Source organism: Thunnus thynnus, chromosome 10, assembly GCF_963924715.1.
Source record: "Thunnus thynnus chromosome 10, fThuThy2.1, whole genome shotgun sequence".
In the NCBI taxonomy this organism is placed as follows: domain Eukaryota; kingdom Metazoa; phylum Chordata; class Actinopteri; order Scombriformes; family Scombridae; genus Thunnus; species Thunnus thynnus.
Window position 1 is genome coordinate 14,562,332 of NC_089526.1, and position 22,270 is coordinate 14,584,601.

The following is a 22,270-nucleotide window of genomic DNA, read 5'->3' on the forward strand; positions in this document are numbered from 1 at the left end:
ATAACACGGTCATGTTGGGCGGGGAATATCATTCCTGTTGTGCTCAAGTCTACTCCATGTCTGTACCACTCTTTACTTAAGTAGCACATAGTAGTATTCTCACCACTGCCTTTACTCATGATGCCAGTATTTTCATCCTCACAAGTGTCAATTTTGCATGTACCATGTAGACAGAACTTGTAATGTTCATATGGTATAGTAGAAATGGACTGTATGTAAAATGTATATATTTGTGTCTGTGAGAGATGGAGAAAATGGAAAAAAGGGAAAGAAAAACAGACCACAGGATTAATACATGGAAGAAGGAAGAGGATGAAAATAATAAAGGACATTGTTACAGAGAATAGAAGTCTGTTAAAAGGTTTGTTCACACGAATGTCACACACACAAAAACATATTTTCTTACCTACTTATAGTGGTATCTAGCCAAGCAGATAGTTTTGGTTTTATTTGCCTAGGTTTTAAGATACTTGTGTTCAGCTACAACCTTAATAAAATGGAGGGGAAGTGTTTTTTATTTGCATTGAAAAATGACATTTGAGAAACTCAACAGCAATGTCTTTTCAGAAACAATGTCAGGTTACTGCAGATATCCAACAGGCATCACTGTCAACAGTTTGTATAAAGTTGATTGTATAGAAAGTTGTTGACAGAGAGATCTTAGGATTTTTCATTTTTAAAAGCTTTTTTAAAGCTTCACTGTGTGTGCAGGTGCACAGCTATGCAGCCTTTCAATAAAGGTTTAAGACAAGAGTTGGCCTTTAAGGTTTAATGGAAGCAGTGGTTGACCTGTTAAAACTGTAGTGAATTTAACACAAAAAAAATCAACAACTGTGGGTCAAATCAGAAAAAGATGAGATACCATGAACAAAAGTTAAGCCAAAGGTATTGTAAAAATGAATCAGTATAGTAACAAGAAAACAGGATTCATAAAAGTAAGTAGAACTAAATGTCCAAATAGGCACATCTCAATCATTGATTTTATTATTTACATCTGTGCATTCCCCACTGTCAAAACTGTCAAAACTAGTGAAAAAGGCTAATTAGTCAAAATAGCTTTAGTTAGCATGCAAGTATCACCAGTGAACAGAACAACAATAAGTCCCCAGAGGACGTACAACACAATAATTCATCTGGTAAACATGTACAAAAAGTAAATTCAGAGTAAAACACATAACAACTGTCAGTTAAACTGCAACTGCTACAGGACTGTGCCAGTAGGGGTTGCTATTAGCAACAGCATGAATAGACATTTTGACTTGTTATTGCAGGAAAAGGACAAGTGGAACTGATCATGTTAAAGGATAGGTTCACATTTGTATAAGACAATCAGGTGTCCATATGAACCCTGAAAGAGGTTCTTGCTGTAATCATTCTTCCTGTTCATACTGGCTATTAAAATATCCCCTTCAAATGTGCTTTCAATGTAAGAGATGAGGGTCAAAATGCAGCATGTCCACACAGTCATTTTATCTAAAGCTTATATGAGGCTCCAGCAGTCTGAGTTAGTCATATCAAGTAGATATCTGCCACATTTACAGTCTTTTTAGCACAAAATTCCCTCTTTATGTTTCCCTGTTGAGCTGTTGTGGAAGTATAGTAACAAAAACAGGAACTTTGGCACTAAAAGACTGTAACATTGACAGATATCTACTTGATTTGACTAATTTGGACAGCTGAAGTTTCATATTACCTTCAGATAAACTTTTAAATACATTTTTACACAGAAGGAGTCTTGTGGATTTTGGCCCCCATCACTTACATTGTAAGTACATTATGAAGGGATTTTCTAATGGTCAGTATGAACAGGAGAATTATGGCAAGAAAAACCTGTTTCAGTGTTCATTTGGGCAAATGACTGTTGTTGTAAGACAGACTTGAAAAATTGTGAACCTGTCCTTTAATAATGGCTCAGTTCCATTCAAGGTCCAAGGAAGCCATACTGGTGAGCCACCATGTAATATACCAGGGTCATGAACTTGGGACTCAGCCATCATTAATATTCTTGATTGTACCTGTGTGTTTACTGTTTTTACATGTCAAAATGTCTGCTGTGAAAAAGGTATATAACATCTATGCATAAAAGTGAAACCTGGCATTGCTACGAATAACTTAGGTTAAGCAAGAGAAACTATACTAGATATTAAAGTAAGGTCAAAAAAGAAGGACTTTAAATTTAAAGGCTTCTTGGTGCAAGTCAACAGGACAAGACACCAACAGCCATAGATATCAACAGGGTGAGGAAAGAGGAAGGAGATGACAGGGTAAAACAGGTAAAATGTGTTTGTATCTCCATCTGCTGGAAGTAAAACGAACTGTACACTCATCCATTCTTTGCTATGAGTTAATATAATAAATACTGTGTAGTGTTGTTTCCAACTGCCCCTCACTGTGTTAAATGGCAACTCTAGCTCCAACTGTTGCCCAAGTTCTGCAAAGATGCTTCTATAAGAAATGATGTTGCTGTCATCTCTTGTGTCTTGATTAAATCTGATACCTGAACAATAGTATCTACTGGCACCATTCATAATGCAAACACTGTTATCTTTCTGACACTGTTTCACTGACTTGGAGCGACATATTGAAAGAGGCTAGCTAGCTCTCAGTGTTTTTTCACACTTTATCGAGTACATGAATGAACATGAGGTACATTCTTGGGAACAAAATGCCAGAGATATAAAACAATACATAAGAAAAAATAAATAAATAAAATAATGAATAAAAAATAAATACATAAAATAAATACGTCAAGTCAAGTCAATTTTATTTATATAGCCTAGCACCAAATCATAACAGAAGTTAATTCAGGTCACTTTTCATATAGAGCAGGTCTAGACTGTCCGCTTTACAATATTATTTACAGAGATTCAACATTTCCCCATGAGCAAGCACTTGGTGACAATAAAACAATAGAATAGAGTTAAAGAAAGACACTAAAAACACTCATCAACAGTTTTTACAGCATTCTTATCAGTGCATAATTGAATGGTCTGTAAGCACTGCTCACATTCTTTATGGAAACCTGAGAAGAGAGAGGTTTCTTGTTGGAAATTACACTTATGAATATGAAACTTGATGATGTAAGCTCTTTTCTCATTCTTTTCTGTTGTCACTTTAAAAACCCAAACAGTACATGTTCATGCAATAAAGCAAAATAAGCCTCTTGTCACAGTCTTTTAGTAACTATGCCAAAATAAATAAGGGACAGCTTCAACATGTGCAGAACAAAATGAACACTATACATTAACATCATTCTTAAAAGTCTTTCAGGGTAGAATTAGTGTATAAGCTTTAAGCCAGCTCTCAGGTATGTGAGGCATTTCGACAGGTATAGTTCTTGGACAATTTACAGATCACCTGACTGCCTGCTGCAGCCTTCTTGGTCACGTGTCATCGTTCAAGTTTCAGGAAACTTTTTTTTCTCCTTCTGAAAACAAAACTGCCCATGTCCCGCCTCCTCTCCCCGCCTATTGGTTACAGCCTACAATTACAGCGTTCTGATTGGTCAGACGGTGGATATGTGCGCGCACGTCAGAATCAAACAACACCCCCTTCTTTAAACTCGTTTATGTGTAATTGATATCTTCCACCGAAGATATAAAACGCCTGGAATTTCATTGTTTTGGAGCAATGAAATGAAAGTTATTCCGGAGTCCTCCGTCAAGGTGAGTTTGTTAAACGGCAGCTGAGCAGCACGACGACTCGGCTTGTTTTTTTGGCAAAGTCTCAACTTTGTAAAGTCGCGGCCAAACATCTCAAGGTGTCCACTGTCAGTCATGTTACTAATTTATACAGTATGTCAATTCAAGTGAGTCATTTTAATCGATTTGTGTTCTTCTTAGCCAGCCGTTAAGGCAGATTAGGCTAATTATCGACTTGTGTAACTAACGCTAACCTGTCGCTGTCCTTAGTCATGATTGAGTGTCTACATTTAGACTTAACCGTTTTAATATGTGTGTGTGCTATTTGTGGGGCTGTTACACACACACACACACACACACACACACACACACAGGGAGAGAGGGAGAGAGAGAGAGAGAGAGGGACACTCACTCCTTATGATAGAAGTTTAAATATTTAAAAGAGACACTTTCTTTCATATTCTGGCTACATACCAAAGGAGCTTTGGAGCACAGTAGGAAAGCCTAAAGAAAACAAGTATTGTAACAATAACCATAAATCACATTCAACTTTGAAATAAGATACCATTTTGTTGCCATATGTGTAGCCTTATTGATGTTCTACTTATGATTATTTTCATTATCTGTTATTCTGCTGTTAATAATTTGGTCGTCAAGAGACAGTGAAAAATGGCCAAAGTAACATTTTGACATTTCTTGTTCAGTTCACTATCAATTGAGACAATGAAAAGCAGGAAATCTTTAAAACTGAGAAACTGAAACTAGGGATTGTTTGACACTTTTGCTTTTTCTATCCATTGGTTAAGTTGTGTTGAGGTTATGGGCTGAGTATGTTCAAACCACTGAACTGCTGATATAAGTATAAAGGGAAATCCATCGAGACATGACTGAGTGGCTGAGTGTAACAGTATGTTTACATACATCTGGAAGGTTTCATTGAACATTTAACAGGTTTCTGATCTTTAATAATGTCTTTTGAATATAGACCTTGACTCAAAAACCATTGGTATTTAAATTTCATCCTACCTGAACAGGTACTTTGTTTTTGTTTGCTGTTAAACAAACCGGGTTAGTCACGGATTATAATAGCAGAAAACCACATGACCACATTCCACCAATTATGAGCTTAGAAAAATTAGGTGGAAAAAAAGAGAAAAATGCATGTCCAAGCTTGAATACTGCACAGAGAAGTTGACTGTCCTTTTGCAATTACGTCGCAGCAGTGTAGAAGAGATTTCCGTCATATATCATTAATTTTCTCCTTTTATTTTTCAGGATGGATTCTAAAACACCTCCTGACATCAGATAAACTTAACAGACAGCTAGCTGAACGCAGCCTAAGAGGATGCTGCTCCTGTCAAGTACAAATGGAACATAAAGTTGTGGAGGATGGGTGGTGTTGGTGTTAGGAGAAATGTTAGAAACTAGTTGTATTAGTTGGAAAGGAAATATAGTCAGGAGAACAACTTTTTGCCACAAAATTGGCTCATAGATTTGTAAAATCATTTACCTTTTGGTGTTGAGTCAGGGAGTCCATTTTGACACTAAATAAAGCAGATAAAAATAATTGGCTGATGGAGTACAGTGAGAGAGTTCTGTGCGGGAGCGGGGAGGTGGAGCTGGATCCCAACATTGTGAGTGAAGAGGCAGGAAAACTGTATTCAGAACTACAGGTAAAGAAACCCCTATTTTTTTCTTTCTTTTAATAATTTCCATGTGAAAATATGCCAATGTTTTTATTTTTTTGAATGAGATTGTTGTGATCACACATTAATGTTTTCTAACTCTGTTGCTTTGCCCTATCACAGACAGTTATTGAGACCCATGGTGAAAGTGTGGTGGAGTCACTGGTACCCATATTTGTGTGGGTACTGGAGGGGCTGGCCAGCTGCAAAGCCCAGCTGAGAGACAGGGAGGAGGAGGCGGAGAGAGAGAAAGCAGAGCGAGAAGAGCTGCTGGAAAGATACCAAGCTGAGAAAGCACTGAGGAAAGAAAGTCAAGAGGTGAGAAATGATGGATTTTTGAGTATTGATGTTGTATGTTATAGCATGACTTAATTTACATGTTTTTTAAAAGCTGTTGAAGTGTGTGTTTGACTGCTGTTAAATCATTTTGTTTCACTTCAGAGGTATCTGGAGCTGGATGACCAAACTGAACAAGAAAGAAGAGCCATGAGAGGGAGGGAAAAGGAGCGAGAACGGCGAGAGAGAGACCTAGAGAAGAAAGCGAGAGAGCAAGCTGATCAATGTGCGTATTTGAATATTAATCCAGTTTTTTCATCTTTCGCATGCATATCATGAATAGATATATTTTAAACCTTTGCTGAAGCTGAGATATAAAGTTTTTAGTCATACTAAATTAGATCCCTTGGCTGTTTCTTGTTTTATCACTAGAGAGGGATGCTAACACCTAAAACTACATTTGTTGCGTTTGTCTTGCAGTGGTGGCCTTGGAGGAGCAGAAGGCGAACCTGAATAGAGAGCTGAGCACACTGAAGCATACTTACAACAAGGTCAGATAGTGCTGTTTAGTCTAAAAACTATCACCATAAACACCTTATCATACAATACTTAGCTCATGTTTTTGTCAGCATTTTCCTTCTGACATATCATTGCCCTTCTCCACTTTAGTTGGCTCACACACATCGGGATTTGTTGGAGAAGAGAAGGGACTCTGAAAGAGATTCACCTCTAAGGTTGTTCTGAAATAAATATTTTATTTTATTTCCTGTAATGAACCATACACGTGCTACTGTGGATCATAGCCAACAACAAAATCAAGAAATCAGACTCCAGGTCTATGCTACATTGAATCCTTTGTTGCATGTTACCATACATTTGTGAATTTACCAATCACTATTGCATAACATAACAGTAACAACAGTATATCTAGTTATTAGCACAGTATGTACTGTATTAAACTAAAAACGACAGTTTGAAGGCCATTTTGCAAATGTAAATTAAATTTAGCCTTTCGGTCACACTAGCCACACAACATATGAGCACATTTGCCATGTTTCATTGCTGTTAAGCATAAGTCTGGTGATTTTCTATATTTTGATTATTGTCAAAAAATCCCATGAAAAGACGAAAAGCCAACAATTGATCATACTAATAAGTATTGTCTGTGTGCCTGATATAGTTTATTCCTTTGTGCCACAGGCCTTCTTTTTTGTCCAAAAACTATTACCATTCCTATCCAAAGATCACATACACAGATGCACTACTTACTGTTTTGAATGACATTGGCTAAAAACTACAGTGCCCAGTTGTTTTAGGAAATGACTTTGCCTTTTGAAAAAAAGGAATTTATGTCTTCAGTGGGAACCAATGGGCCACTGACATGATAGAGGATTTATTAAGTATTGAGAGATGACACATTGTGTGGTTTTCATGGAATTTGATGACAACAAGGAAAATATAGAGTAATATCAGCTTCTTCATTTAAATGAAATATTTGCAGAAAGTATTAGCTAATTTGTCAGAAAGCTATACAGTTGTTGGTTGATGTTAATCACAAGTCACATGATTCAGTAATGATTCAGTAATGGCAAGAGTGTTACAGAAGTGTTGCAAAATGTAGGAAAGAAGCACAAAATTCATATTGTTCATTCAACTGACTGTTACACTGCATGTCACATTTAGGAATCACATACGTCCCAAGAATTCTGAATTTCCATCCATCCAAGTCTCGTCAGAATCCAGTGTTAATGATAAGGTAAACAGACTCTATTTATCTGTATTTTGAACATATTTAATATAATATTCTGACAGAGAAGTAGCAGTTGTCTCCTGCTCTTTTTTTTAGCAGACTATCCAAAGACCACATTCAAACTCTGGTCCTCCGTGTCTGGAAGATCTCCTAGCCAAGGAAGAAAAGGCGATTGACATTGCAGTGAAGTCCACCTCAGATCAGTTTGTCAGTGACATCATAAGCTCCACTCCTGAACTGAGACAATTTCATGGCTGGGTGGATGCAAGGTAATAATCCGAAACCATGAACTTAGTTTTGTTTGTTTCAGTTGGAGATTTGAGTGGAAAGTATGTGAATTATGTTTAATCCTTAACTAAACCACATCACATCAAACATTCCTGTATTTTCTCACATTTCTTACTCTCTTCTTACTTTTATTTGCCATCATCATCATCATCATCATAATCATCATCAGCTCCCCAGTTAGACCCAACACGGAAGAACCAACGAAAAATGAGTTGGAGACCAGCTTGGAGGACGAGATGAGGGAGGTGGAGGAGGAGAAGAAGGAAGGAGAGAAGGAGTGTAAAATAGAAGAGCAGAAGGAAGGAGAGATGAAGGAAAAAGCCGAGGAGGAGGTGGAGGAAGATGACAGCATGGAGTGGGAGCTACGCAACACAGATTCAGTGTTCTCTGAACTGTCAGAGCTGAGTCGGGATTATGTGGAGAGTGTAGACCGAGGGGCCAGCGTCAGAGGTAAATGCACATTTATAGACATTTTTCACAAACACAGTTGATGCACTTTCCCTTCATGGTAACAAGGGGTTTGATCAAGGGTCACAAAACTGGCCAGGAAGTGTATCAGTCAGTTAGCATTTTGTGACCCACAATCAAATAGTTGTGCTTTCATCCGACAGCAGAGACAGACAAACACACCCATCTTTAAGACAGAGCCTGTTTTTGTTATATGTTGCATTGAAACACAAAGTAAGTGATCGCAGACATCGGAGGTGACAGAAGGTTCGAGTCTAAAAATAATCTGGCAATTGTGAGAAACTGTTTACACCAAGCTAACATGAAGTGCAAGTACATCAGTGAAACACGTCTCCTCCGTCTGTAGGTTTCATTAAGTTCTACTTCCCTCTTTACGTTTGCACCATTCCCTGCAGAGCCTTTTGTTCTCGGATGTGATTGCAGAGTAAATAGTGATGATAGATGTATTATCATATTCCTGTCAGAGTTGTATGTGTGCTCAAGCATTTTTTTTTTTTTACACTTTTTCTCTCTGTGTAGGTAGTGCAGACCAGTTTGAGGAGATTCTTTCTCAGTATGAGGAACTGAAAGTCACCAAGTGAGTCTTTTATTTAAGTTCTTTGACCTTGTTACTAGTCCAATGTGACTATTTGAGTGTTCAGGGGATTTTCCAAATACTTCTTGCTCCAGTAGACACAAACTTACAAGAAGAGAAAAAAATTTTTGTCACTCATTTGTTGGAACTATTTGCTTTCTTCACCTGACCTGATCTTCACCTTACCCTGATCTGATTGTTAATTTCTGAATAACCTTCAACTTTCTGAACTGTTTTTTTTTTTTCCCCAGTGAGTTAGTAGAAGCTGCTCGTAAGGCTTTATTATCTCGGGTAGTGGAGCTGACTGATGACCGTTCGGCTCTCAAACTGGAAGTGACCTCACTTCAGGAAACAGCCTCTCGATTAGAAGGCCGGATGAAGGAGAAAGAGGAGGAAATTAAAAGGTGTAGAATATTGTTTTAGATGTTTTCCTTTAATTCTCGATACTTTTGTAAATTGCAGGTATTTTGTTATTGTAAAATATAAAAACAAGAATTTTGCACTTTGTATTTTTTTCATAGACTTCGGAAAGAACTGGAGGCGTGCCAAGCTGAGGATCCTGATGTAAGGAGACTTTATGATTTTAAAGCTTTAATCTACGGTATCGCAAAGATTTAGTGCAGCAGTAATACTGCAATGGTGAAGCTTTTCCAAAATTCAGTGGCCGCTCTATATTAATGATGATGATATATAAATCTCATGCATTAAATCGCATCAATCGTTCAATTCAGGCCTCTCTACCTACATCCATGCGCCACTTCTCTCGTTCTGAAATGGCTCGTGTGGTCATGGAGAAGAACCAATACAAGCAGCGTCTGTTTGAGCTGCAGGAGGCAATCAGACGTAGTCAGGCACTCAGGTAACTATGCTACTGAATCAACATAGTTGTGTAGATGTTTTTTTAGCTCTGTTATGTTATTTGATGTAAAGTTGATGTCCGTTCCAAAAGAGAGGTTACAATATCAATTGTGCATCTGGTTTTTGCCTCCAAACTCATTTAGTGTTTTTTCTTTCCTTTTTTTTTTTTTTTTGCAGAGCAACAAAGGAGGAGAGGTTCACAGAGGACAGGAGATCAAGTGTTTGGAAAAAGTAAGTGTTTGTCTTAAAGGGACAGTTTATCTAGGAATAGAAATGTTGACACTATAGTGGCTTCTCATCCTCTTGTTGATAAAAATAGCAGTGAAGGTTAGATGATGTTCTCATAACACACGAGAGTTGGCCGCTGAAACTTTGTTCCACAAAACAACAGGTGTGCTGCTGCGTGCCAGAGAATAAAAGAGGCAGTAAAGCTGCCTCAGAATACTGAAATATTGTAATTACTGATAGAGTACCTTAAAACAACCCGATAATATCGGAAACAGTTTGGGTGTGTGTATATATATATAAAAACAAATGGGGAAGTTGAATTTTGAGTGATATACCTTTTATATGTTTGTTATGTTGTCTCGAGCTACTGTTACCACAGCAACCTATAGTTAATAAACATACAAGAATATCAATTACAAAGCCAAAAGGATTGTTATTCTCTTCCTTACAGCATGAAGTAACTCTGTAGCACTCGGTTTCTAACATAGTCACCAAAATAACTACCATGTCAGGGTCTATTTGTTTAGAAGTACTTGAAAATGCACATGTAAATGCAATGTACATAAAGTGTACATTACTGTTCCTCAAGATTGCTCTAAGGCAACCTAAGCGTTCAAGTGAAGGAGCCATGTTTCGATTAGGTAAACTGTGACAGCTGAGCAATACATTCCTGAGAGGAAGGAATCTTTGCTGTTTTTGGATTCATTGTGAATCTGTCAATTAAGCCACTTGGCAGTAAACAGACAAGACAGAAAGACTGAAATAAACGTGTGCCAAGTAATTTCAAGTTTGGTAATATGTTGTAGTCAGATGTTTTATGATCTGTATAAAATATTGAAAATTGTTTCTTTTTTATTAAAGGTTCAACCGTTTTTTTGGTCTGTCCAAGGACCCATTAATCTTGCCTCAGGCTCCTGCATTTGCTCTTCCAACTTCTCCATCACTAACTCGCTCTCCTCTGGGGTCTCCACAGTTACAGGCTGTCAGTCAAACTCAGGCAGAGTAAGCTGGCCATGTCACTCTTGCATATGCTCTTCTATTTACGCAATGATTTGCAACTAAATGAAATGATTGTAAATGGTTCCACTGAGCCGATTGACAACAGAAACATTTTCTCTAGATCTGCTTCTCCTGCTGCTCTCTCGCCTCGTGTCAGGAGGAGGGAACTCTACAGAGAAATTCGCTCACACATTTGGGGAACACTTGGAAAACGACAGATACACGGCTGGAGCACGCCGCTGGCAAACACACAGGTAGGAGAAAGACACACACAGGTACACAGAAAGGTGCTAATCTGAGAGGGAATGTTGAAGAGTACATTTAAAATGGGCGAAAAGCTTCACAGGGTGTAATGTGAGTGAGAATTGTGCATTTTTGTTATCATACTACATTAATTTTAACCAAACCAAGCAAAGAAAAAACACCCTCCAACCATCCTGCTGTTAAAATTGTACAAGCTACACCTAATTTATCACAGCGTTGAGAAGACATTTGTAAATTTCCACGATCCTAACAATATCCTTTTGATTAAATGTCATTATTATAGGAATCCCAGGAACCGGTCCCAGAGCCTAAAGATGTGCCTGTTTTAGTGCAGCTTAGGCTGTTGGATCAAAGAGACTCCACTGCTAAGGTAAATCTTGTCCCTGCAAAATTCTTGGACAAGAATGCTGGAAGACTTTATACCTCTGATGCATTTAAACATAGTTCTTAACTTATTTTTTCTCCTCAGCTGAACTGTGCTGTTGCAGTCACACCTGAGATCTCAGGAGAGGCCACAGTATGTCTGTCATTATCCTGGTTAAATAGCAACTGTAGTCACATGCTAATCACCATGTACAATGCCATCCAAACCATAACTAACACTGCCCAGGGACAAGTTCTTTCATGCCACTCATCTCTCCGAACTCCATATCCATCCCTCTCTGCCAGTGTTCTGTGTGGGTAGTTTCTGGCCCTCCCTCCAGCAGCGATATTACAGTGATTGATCCAGCAAGGTCCAACACAGTACTGGATCAGTTCAGCCTCCCTCCCACAGCTCCTGCCCTCTGCATCTGTGCTGTGCCTCCCATAGGTCAGTGCCAGTATAATGGTCTGCAGCGGCTGCCTACAGACAACATGTCTAATGTATTCTGAACATGTATTATCTCCTTCCACCATTCTGACGTTTAACAGGAAACACTGAAAAGTCGACACTGCTTATTTAGCTTTTCCTTTGACACAATATGTTTTGTTTTGTTATGTCAGGTGACGCCACAGGAACTGTGTGGATTGGAACTCAGGAAGGAAGGTAGGATCTGCTGAATAAGCAGCTCACTTCAATAAATAAGACTCTTGTTGGCATAGCACTCTCACCAACTCTTACTCTCTCTTTTTTTTTTTTTTAACCCTTCTTCTTTCTCCCTCTGTCTCTCACAGTATCCTGGTACACTCGGCCTCTGCTGGCAGGAGGCGCTGTCTTCAGTCTGTTTCCCTCTCAGAGGGCATTCATTCGCTCACGTGAGTTCTGTCTGCTGTGTTTGAAGTATATTTACATGAAAATATACATATTAGCATTTTTATTGTCTGTAGTAACATGACATTGAGTTATCATCATGTCTTTCTCCAGAAATGTGTGAAAATAAGCTACTTCTTGTAAACTCAATGTCACAGGTATTCCCAGGGTCAAGTGATAGCCGGTCTAGCTGATGGGACTTTAGCTTTTTTCTCACACAGTTCAGGTAATGGCTTTCTGTTTCCTCTTCATAGTTATATCTGACTGTCTCAGCTAGTTTATCTCTCAATTTTGCATGCTTCACAAAACTTAATGTTTGGTGACGTAAAACGATGAAGTGCTGTGATCGACAGGTGACTGGAATCTGCAGTCACACACAGTGATGCCGCTCGGATCGAACCCTTTGCAGCCTATTCGCTGCTGCCTTGCAAAGGGTGGCCGCTTGTGGGTGGGATATTGGAACAAGGTCCATGTAGTTGACATTGACAGTAAGACAGTTGAGGTAATAAACAGAGGAAGTACGTACAATGTATTCAGTGTCACATTCAGACTGTCTTTTGAACTCACCGTCATTATTTCCTATTATTTTACAGCAAGTATTCTCAGTCTCTGAGCGCAGTGAGCAGCAGGTTCGTTTCCTTTGTGCTGGTGGAAGTGGTGTTTGGACGTCCTGCCGACTTGACCCAATCCTCAGGTTGTTTGACTGGTCAACTGGACGGCCGCTGCAGGAAGTTGATTTTACTGCTTTGGTCACTAAAACATTGGGTACTAAAATTTTCTTTTTGTTATAAAGCAATTTTATGTGTAAATAATACAATGCTTTACTTATTATTGACCTCATTTATGCCATATCTGAATTACAAATTTAAGTTGTTTTTTTTTGTTTTGTTTTTTTTAGTTTGGGTTGTTTTGTTTGAGTTTAAGCTCTTTCCCACAGCTCAGCTAACACATTTCTGTCTGTCTCTGTAGGCCAGTCCTTCCTGACACTCTCACCTCTTCAGATCTCCTCTCTCATTGTCATCTCTGGCCGCCTGTGGGTGGGCACAGGAGGTGGTGCCGTCTTCTCCATCCCATTATCTATAAGTGAGTTTTATGCAGACCAAGACTATTGATACTTCATTTTTACGTTGTTAGAAATGCACCTATCTCTTATTAACTATATTAATAACCGTCCATAGCATCAGAAGCGGTTTCTATCCCATATTGCTCTATTGCATCAGCCCAGCTGTGTTACCATGGACATCGACAAGCTGTCAGATTCATCATTGCTGCACCTGGTAAGGCTCATCATGTTTTCTCAGGGAGCTCTTGCAAAGAGTGTTTGCATGCTGTATTTTTCTATTAGTGACTTTGTAATCATGTTTCTTCCCAGGTTGTTTGATCACCTGCCCAGGCAGCAGCACTGTCACTACCTCTCAGCTTATCCTCAGTGGAGGAGAGGGCTACATCAACTTCCGCATTGGTGAGTTGAAGAACTGAAAAATATAACAGTTGTATAAAGTTTAAATCTGTCTAATGTGTTGGATCAGTGGTTGTGTCAAATGGCTTTTCAGTTTCAGTTTACCTAACTGATCCACTTTCTCCTACAGGAGACGATGCAAATGATGGATCGGCTGAGTTGTCCCAAGCTACACCTCAGCGGTCTGAACGCAGTCACATGATCATCTGGCAGAATCCCACCCCTCCTTTGCCCAGCCCTGCCCTCTGATATTGATCATCTCCCAGATCTGCCCTTTTGGAATAAAATGAAGATGCAGCAGATATAGACTGCTGAGACGGCACTGGCAATATTGCTTTCATGGAAGTGAATCAACCACCTTCTCAATGTGACAGCAATAAAAGTATCCTCTAAAAGATGTATATGATATAAACTGTTTCATTCTTGTTTACCTCATTCATTTTGTACATCTATCTTTTGACTGGATTCATCCAAAAGGATGATGCTGCCTTATTGTGTGCCTTCATCTGACATAATATCGTTATTGTGGAATTTGTCAATGAGTCAACTGTTAAGATCTTATCCTCTGTCCTTTGTCCTTCCTCCTGCATGGTTATAGCCAATTTCTTCCTTCGCACTAACAGTGCATTGAGTTTCACTGACCCTTGTTGCTACTCGCACAGTGATCCTTCACATCCCTCCTCCATTAGGGGGGCAACATTTGTTATAAATATTTTTATCATAAAGTTTAACTTAATAATGTGGCTGCTCTTTAAGCAGCTGTCTTCATACTTGTTGTTAACTGTGAACTGGAAGCAGGCATTGCTCTCCTCTCAACATAAAGACAATCAGACACTTTTTATCTCCTGTTGCTGCATTGAGATTGATAACTTCTTTTCATCACTGTTTTTGTTCGCTTTCTTTTTCTTGCATTTTCTGTTGTGAGTATTAACTCAAATTCAACCCTTTCATATTGCACGTGGTGTAATCGCAAATAACTGCACATTTTAAATGTGTGTCTGTTTATGAATATGTGTGATATCCCATCTTCTTCAAGAACAATTGCAGTGTTTGTCCTGAGAAATTATTTATTTGTCTTTGCTTGATGTCTTTCTGTGGATGTCATGAAATGCTTTGAGTGTCTTAATTTCTTTAATGTTTTATTTTGATTTCAGGATATTTTGTAAAATAAGGGAGATAATGTCTTTCAAGTGTCCTATGCAGTATTTATATGCAATTACAAGTGCACATTATGTCGTTAAAGCTTCTCCTTATTCTTATTGCAAATACAAGAAAGACCTGAGAACTGGTTCTGACTCAACCTTGTGCAAACTTGATTACTGTCATTAAAAATATCTTGAATGATTCATGTAGTGACTTGAATTCTGACCTAATGTGGCGCAGCAACACCACACACACACACACACACACACACACACAGTTAAGTCAACAGATGAATTAATGCTTGTAAGGAAATAATGCAATGCAGATTGATCTCTTTCATCTTCATATATTGGAATACATAGAAATGCCTATTACATTACAATCCTGAGTGTAGTCCACATACAAAATCTTAGATGAGATGATCCACATTCTCACTGATTTCCTTATGAAAAGATGAATCACACTGACAAACAGTTCTTTCATGGGAGCGAGGTGTTTGTAAAGAGGATGACAACCAGCGATGACACTCCTTTGCCTCAGGCATTTTGGCCTGCATGCTGGTTAAGGACAGCCCTTCATGCAACAGTCTTTGGTATCTTTGGGTTCCACTTCTTATGTTGGGCTGCTGTGAGTCCTGGGGATCCGTATCCTGCGGCTCAGTGAGCGGGCAAGGCGGTCCACAGCTCCACCAACAGTACCCCCCAGCTCCTTTTTGGAAGTCAAACCCTCAATGTTGCCACTGTACCACATGACCCAGCCTGCTAGGGAAAACAGCACAAGCAGAGCTCCGCTGTACACCAGCAGGTCCCCAAAGTCCCGCCCTTGGATCTCCAGTGGAGCGAAGACCCCTAGCAGCAGAGATATCACACCCAACAGGTCCATCAGCACAGCAAACACCAGGGCCAGCTTACAGTGGGACAGGCCGTCATACTTGGGTGCCATGCCTGCACAGAAAAAGAGAGGGGAGGATGTCATTTGATTGTGATTGTGGTTGATTGGACTTAGCATAAAAGCTGCAATTTGCATTAAAGAAATATATATTTTTTCGTTTTAAAACAATATGCAAATTAACTGCAGCTTTCCTGAAATAATAATAATAATGATCTGATTTTTTTTTTCAGATGACATTAATTACATAACTAATAATGTTTTGAGAAGAAAATAAGTTAACATTTTGCTATGATGGTTGTTTCTTACAGTAGTTTATTCTTGGTAGGATGAGGGTTAAAATAACAGCAGCATGAAAAAGTATTAATTTTTAATACTGGCGTCTGTTTTCTTTGACTTGTTTGGCATACAGGACAGGTGCCACACCTGCTTCAAGAGCCTATTATCACTTACACGGCAGCAAAGTCTACATTATTACGAATACATTTGTAGAAAACATACACACTTACCTTTATGTTTCCACATTTGCTGAGTATTCAAAATGTAAAAGTATTTATGGTGGAAATTAAGTCTTTTGAATCTTTCAGGCTCGAGTCTGTGAAGCCACCAGTCAAGTGAAACCTGACACCTCGTCACCGGATTTACCTGTCCTGCAGTCTTTGTCAAGCTGGAGGTGTGTTTTCCTCTGTGCATATTTTAAACATTGACTATTTACATACAGTCAATGATTTTAACATTAACAAATGAAGTAATACATGTCATAATTCTCACATACAATGTTATTTTTATATATTTACAAAAGCCACACCGCTTTAAATAATGGCATTCGCAAATTAATCTGTAAAAAACAATGTTTTTGTACTGAAACAGTTAATAAAGGTCTCTGCAGTACTGTTCTCTCTTTCTGTACAGTAAACTGCACCCCATTAATTTTATTATCTCCGGAAATGACGTAAGAGAATGTTGGGAAAAAAAGCCATAATTGTTATTGTTAGCTTGTTAGCTAGCGGACGAACTCGTGAAATGGAGATATGACAGAGTAATAACGTCTTATTACATGTGCACGATTAAGTTATAACAACCGTAAAGTGGTATGTACCAGTTTCTGCACAATATATTTGTATCACGGGGGATACTGGGGATGTCTGAATGACGGGATGAAACACTGAAATGTAGATAAAAGGATGGGATTGTAATTTTATATTCACAGCTTAATTCTTGCTAACGTTATACTACCAGGCTAGCAGGCCGTTACAAACTAATATATGAGTTACACATCCAGTTAAACTGTTTCAGTTTATGCGAGCATGACCAGAAAGGAGTTTATGATAAAATTGGCTTTGTTTTACTGTCTGTCTGCACATAAAGTATGACAGTAGTGGAAGCTGGCCGGTGAACTATGAGCCACCACTGCATGTTTCAAAAGTCGTCTTCTGTACAGTGCAACAGTGTGTAATGTCTCAGATAGTTAACAAACATAACAGGGTAACATTTCTAATAACTAATCTATTGTTCTCCTCCTTGTCTGGGGTATGGAGATGGAGGACGGAAACAGGTCAGATGCTGCCTCTACATCCAAGAGCCACGCAGGCTCACTCCACCTGCAGAGTAAGATTGAAAAGTAAAACTGATTTTTTTTTAATGCTTTTAGAGTAGGTTAGGCATGATTCATTCATTACTGTGCACATTTTCTCCCGTTCAGCTCCAAAAAATGAGGACACCTATGAAATTGCCATCCCCTATGAAGAGAGCAACTTTGAGCAGCAAGGATTTTTCAACCAGAGTGATCAAAATTTTGATGGTGAAAGTCAAAATCAATATTTTGAAATACACTTTTAGAGTAGAATATCTTTGTTGTCATTTTACAACTAAGTTTCCAATTTCTGTATTGATTGGTAAAAATAGAACATCTGTACAATAATTATTTTTTCCTTTACACAAAATACTGATAATTTCCCAAACTATACTGTTCGTCCTCCTCAGAGTCGCCTCCATCTGCTGGCCCATCTCCAGTTAACAACTCATACATGGTGATCACTAACCTGCGGACCCAGCTACAGATCTCTCTAGAGAAAAACTCTTGGCTTCAGAAAAGAATTGAGGACCTGGAAGAGGAGAGGGACTTCCTCCGTTGCCAGCTGGACCGCTTCATCTTCTCCACAAAAAGCCAGGGACAAGATCAGAGTCAGAGCCAGTACAGTAACGGTGAGGGAAGGAGACAGGTGCGAGGTGATAACCTGACAAGCAAGAATGAATGAGTAGAGATTGATTAAAAACAGAACTTTTGCTCCAAATCTCTCGGGATGGAAAACAAATTCTTACCTTTTGGCATTTCTTTCCCTGTAGGTTATGAGTCTAGACGATTCAACTGGAGGGGAAGAAGAGACGAAGATCGTTCTGCTGGTACAGCAACATTGAGTTTTTCATTCTTAGATGTAGCTGTGCTTAAGTATAGCCTGTTTATTGTTAGGAAAGTTAATGTATCTCATCTTAGATTGCAGATCCTCATTTATCACGACTGCATTCTCCTTACAGAGCTACAGAAGACAGACACACAGCATTTCCCCTCTCGTCAGTTTATCCAACGAAGACCTGGTCCTCCAACTATGGTGCCTTCCAAAAACCATGTCTCCAATCCCATAACTAATCAGCTTGCCTCTATGAATGCTTTGTTCAACTCTACGCAATCCCAGGCCCTCTTGCAAGGCCATAGCCATAGCACTCCAAGCACTACAGTCAGTGGCAGCAGTGGCAGCAGTAACAGTGCTACAAGGTCATCGATGAATGAAATGAGCGGACATAGCAACGTAGGTACAGGTAATACAAATCAAATGGCATAAAGCTTTGCATCTCTTGGAAATGAAAAGAAATGTAAAAAATAATGTTTTTTGTGGCTTTTATCTCGTGGGTTTTACTAAAGAGATTATTTATTGTCTCATCAGATTCTCTTTCACTCCTGGGAGAATCTGACGAGTACTTGGAGCACGACGGTTACCTAGAGGAGGAGGAATTGATATCAGGTGAAGATGTCATGCCAGATACCATTAACAGCAACAGACACCAATTAAAGAGAAGACGGGTCTTACGAGCCCCTAGAGAGCGGCAAAGAGGTAAAGGAAGGATTTTTGCAACAAAAACCAACATTTCATGACTAAACTATAGTCTGGCATTACACTGCTATAGCTAACTCTCTTGTTAATCCTTGTTCTTTAGTAAAAGATGCTGCTGGAGTGCTGTTTCGCTACAAGAAGATCCTACTTACATATCAGCGCCTGAAAAATATGTCTAAAGCCTTCCAAATTCATGGTGTGGACCGCAACACGGTGGCTTCCACCACACCCATTGCTGAGCTGCTGCTAGTGGCCCCAGAGAAGGTGGCAGAGGTTGGCGAGTTCGATCCATCCAAGGAGAAGCTGCTGGACTACGCCCGCCGTTGCTATACTGCCTTGGATGAGGAGACGCTCAGCAGGGTGCAGGCCTTGAAGAAGAATAACCTGCTTCTGCCCATTTCCTACAGGTTCAGACACTGAGAGGAGAAACAGGTCAATGGAGGTTGTTGGGTTCTGCTGCAGCAGGCCCGCTCCCCTCTGACGCACAGAGATGTCCAGAGGCATAAGTGCCCGCTTTCTCAGTAGCCGGGATATGGTCATGTTAACTGTGGTTGAGATCCTTTTTTTTCCAGACAAACAAACTTTTAACATCTCACTTTTTTAATCAATATTATGTACAGATACATGAGTTTCTTCAACAAATCCTCACCATTGCCCCAATAATACTGAGGATGTGGGGGTGCCTGCTGACACAAACACACGGGTCTCATTGCTCAAAAAGCAAAGTGGCATGTTAGTGTGATTCAGAATTTTTGGTTAAAGATATGTGAACTACAATGTGTCTTTGCCATTATGATTATAGAGGGGATTCCTTTTCCCTGGTACTTAAATGAGTGTAACCAGCTTGACTCATTTTATGTTTCAGCTGTAAGGTTACCTGGAGTTCAGTTATTGGTTGTCGAGATTATTTCAGTTCCCGACAGCCATATATGATTTATAAGCATAGCAATTTGTGTCACTTTATTTGTGTGCAATCCTAAAAAAATATGGTAGCTTTCAATCACAATGTCTGTGTATGTTAAAATTACACTGCACTGCATTGATTTTGTGGTATTATATCATTCTTTTAAGAAACCGTGATCATTTCCATGTGTTTAGATTGTTCTGTGTGTATTGTATTATTTTTGTCATTGTCATTATACCCTCAACCATTTTCACTTGCCTTAAAGCAGTTTTTGTGACTGCCTGGTATGAGAGACATGATAATTTTGGGTCACTTTCACTCTCTGAACACTCACTGAATTAGAATCCGGGAGTCATTTTGCGTTCTCCTTTCCTTTCCGTTTCTCCAAGTTTAAAGGAGGGGAGAACTCTTAAAGAGAAGAAAACGGATACAATCATGAACTGACAATAGGGAAGACTAGTCCGACATTATGTGGTGCAAATGCCTTTTTCACAGTAACATACTTCTGGCAACACAAGACACTGTTGTTTTTAGTTTAATACAGTTTAAATACAGCCACAGACATGTTGGTGATATTGTAAGTGTTTGACTTGTAATAATATCTCTACCTGTTGGTCTTGGGCCCAGTTTTAACAACACTACTGCTGCATTACTGTGTTCCACTAAGGGTTGTACCAAACCTTTTTGTGAATTATCTGCACTAAAATACAGTATATGCCACTCCTTATGCTTCTGGTATTGAAGCTCTTGTAATGCTTTTGTGACAATAATACCTTTTGTAAAATGTGGTACAGAGCATTTACAATGATAAACTGTACTGGCTATTTGTAACATTGTGTAACTATTGGTTCTGTGTGAAAAATTGTGGACATTAATCACACAAACACTTTTACAACGAGAGCAACTAGCTTGTACACAGGGATGATCTATTATTGCTTCCTAATATTCAACTACAAATGCATGTGAAAAGAGCTCTTTGATGGTCTGTAGTTTGTAGAGGTGTTGTCAAAATTCATATTCATTCAAAGCAGCAGACATGTTGATAATATTGTATGATAATGTGTTGTGTTTATACTGGTACAGTGAAATAATAAGAACCCTTATATTAAAACAGATATGGTTAGAGTGGTATACAGTGACTCTGGGTTTAAATTAACCTATTTTCATAAAAGTAAACAGACATAGGCACTCCAATCTGTGGCCCTAATGCCATTTTCACTGTCTGATTGTTTCTACGGATAAAAACGACGGACTGTAAGGTGCAGTGTAGCTGCTAAGCTGACTTGGCAAAATCACATGAGTGTGCAGTGTTTTACAAACAAATCTGTATGTCTAATTTTTATCTCATGAGTAAAAAGTGTATCACTGAAGCCATGCCTATCATTCACCAACTGCGTATGAAGACTGAAATGTTATCAAAGCGTATGATTTCTTACAAAATGTAGATTTTTCAATCTGTAACATTCAGCGTCACCACTCACTGAAAAAATACTTATGATTCACTACCTGTACCGTTGATACAGAAATGTATTAAAACATTTGATTTCCTACAAATAATGACATCTTATTCTGTTATGTCCATCACAACCACAATGAAAATTCTCATTGTGCTAAAATCTTTCTATTACTGTGATTGATTAGGGGGTTTTTTGTGTTCTTTGTGGCATGTTTTAACCACTGTGTGGTGAAGAATTACAGAGCTCATTCAGTCACTGGCATATCTTAAAGACTATATAACAATATAATCCCACCTAGTACATATATAAACAATTATGCAGAGAAAAAAAAATTAAGCATCAGAACTGGACGGCTGGCTTAACTTATTTTCATTTCCTCACTTCAAACAATGTAGTCGGAATCTTTGGGAATAACACTGGATATGATTTTTAGGACATAAAAAGAATGAACTATTGAACTATTGATTCACAAAATTAAACTCCCATCGCAGATTTTGGTAGTTTGGCAGGCGAAAATGAAACTTAATATAGTTGGAAAAAGAATAAGAAATGAGCACAGTGTAAACTTCTCTTTGTCACTTCAATGAGCATATTGTTTTTAATGCCTATATTCAATATTCTGTTGTTTATTTTTTTCATTATTATTTTTTTATTGTTCTTTCATTTTCTCTTTATTTCTTATGTATTGTTTGTGAACCTCCCTGGCGTTTTGTTCCCAAGAATGTACCCCAAGTTCACTCATGTACTCAGTAAAGTGGTTAAAAAAACAAACGAACCTAAGTCTAAAGAGATAAAAGAATGACTTTTTTAAGCACACACAAAAAAAGAAACCAGCCTAAGTCTAAAGAGATATAACAATGACTTGTGTAAGTAAAAAATAAAGTAAGTCTAAAGAAATATAAGAATGACTTTTGTAAGTAAAAAAAATAAAAGAAAAAGAAAAAAAGGAACTAACCTAAGTCTAAAGAGATAAAAGAATGACTTTTGTAAGTAAAAAAAATAAACTAAACTTAGTCTAAAGAGATAAAAGAATGACTTTTGTAAGTA

The 22,270-nt window shown here is 38.5% G+C and overlaps 3 protein-coding genes across 6 annotated transcripts; 2 read left to right on the top strand and 1 right to left on the bottom strand.

Annotated features, from left to right (window-relative positions):
- Positions 1–82: 82 nt before the first annotated feature.
- On the top strand, positions 83–15,067 carry si:dkey-17m8.1 (C-Jun-amino-terminal kinase-interacting protein 4). 2 transcript variants are annotated; one of them, XM_067601265.1, is made up of 28 exons: positions 83–3,665; positions 4,917–5,314; positions 5,450–5,644; positions 5,768–5,888; positions 6,083–6,153; positions 6,272–6,336; positions 7,286–7,358; positions 7,449–7,621; positions 7,810–8,090; positions 8,628–8,685; positions 8,934–9,086; positions 9,204–9,246; positions 9,414–9,541; positions 9,718–9,771; positions 10,630–10,770; positions 10,889–11,021; positions 11,315–11,401; positions 11,501–11,548; positions 11,701–11,842; positions 12,016–12,058; positions 12,187–12,267; positions 12,421–12,488; positions 12,616–12,764; positions 12,856–13,027; positions 13,232–13,345; positions 13,441–13,539; positions 13,635–13,724; positions 13,852–15,067. In XM_067601265.1, the coding sequence occupies exons 2-28, from the start codon at positions 5,216–5,218 to the stop codon at positions 13,968–13,970; spliced, it is 3,000 nt and encodes a 999-aa protein (XP_067457366.1). In that variant the 5' UTR covers positions 83–3,665; positions 4,917–5,215; the 3' UTR covers positions 13,971–15,067. The 2 variants fall into 2 exon arrangements, with proteins under 2 accessions (XP_067457366.1, XP_067457367.1); XM_067601266.1 differs by having other exon boundaries at positions 7,452–7,621.
- Positions 15,068–15,190: 123 nt separating this feature from the next.
- Positions 15,191–16,350, bottom strand: LOC137191301 (transmembrane protein 238-like). Its single transcript, XM_067601288.1, has 2 exons — positions 16,262–16,350; positions 15,191–15,808 (listed from the first exon to the last, which is right to left on the bottom strand). The coding sequence occupies exons 1-2, from the start codon at positions 16,275–16,277 to the stop codon at positions 15,477–15,479; spliced, it is 348 nt and encodes a 115-aa protein (XP_067457389.1). The 5' UTR covers positions 16,278–16,350; the 3' UTR covers positions 15,191–15,476.
- Positions 16,341–22,169, top strand: ccdc106a (coiled-coil domain containing 106a). 3 transcript variants are annotated; one of them, XM_067601279.1, is made up of 8 exons: positions 16,341–16,425; positions 17,291–17,360; positions 17,455–17,553; positions 17,736–17,981; positions 18,099–18,155; positions 18,288–18,569; positions 18,695–18,862; positions 18,966–22,169. In XM_067601279.1, exons 2-8 carry the CDS (start codon positions 17,291–17,293, stop codon positions 19,280–19,282), a joined length of 1,239 nt encoding a protein of 412 aa, XP_067457380.1. In that variant the 5' UTR covers positions 16,341–16,425; the 3' UTR covers positions 19,283–22,169. The 3 variants fall into 3 exon arrangements, with proteins under 3 accessions (XP_067457380.1, XP_067457379.1, XP_067457381.1); XM_067601278.1 differs by lacking the exon at positions 16,341–16,425 and adding an exon at positions 16,453–16,843; XM_067601280.1 differs by lacking the exon at positions 16,341–16,425 and adding an exon at positions 16,456–16,843 and having other exon boundaries at positions 17,736–17,957.
- The last annotated feature ends 101 nt before the right edge of the window (positions 22,170–22,270 follow it).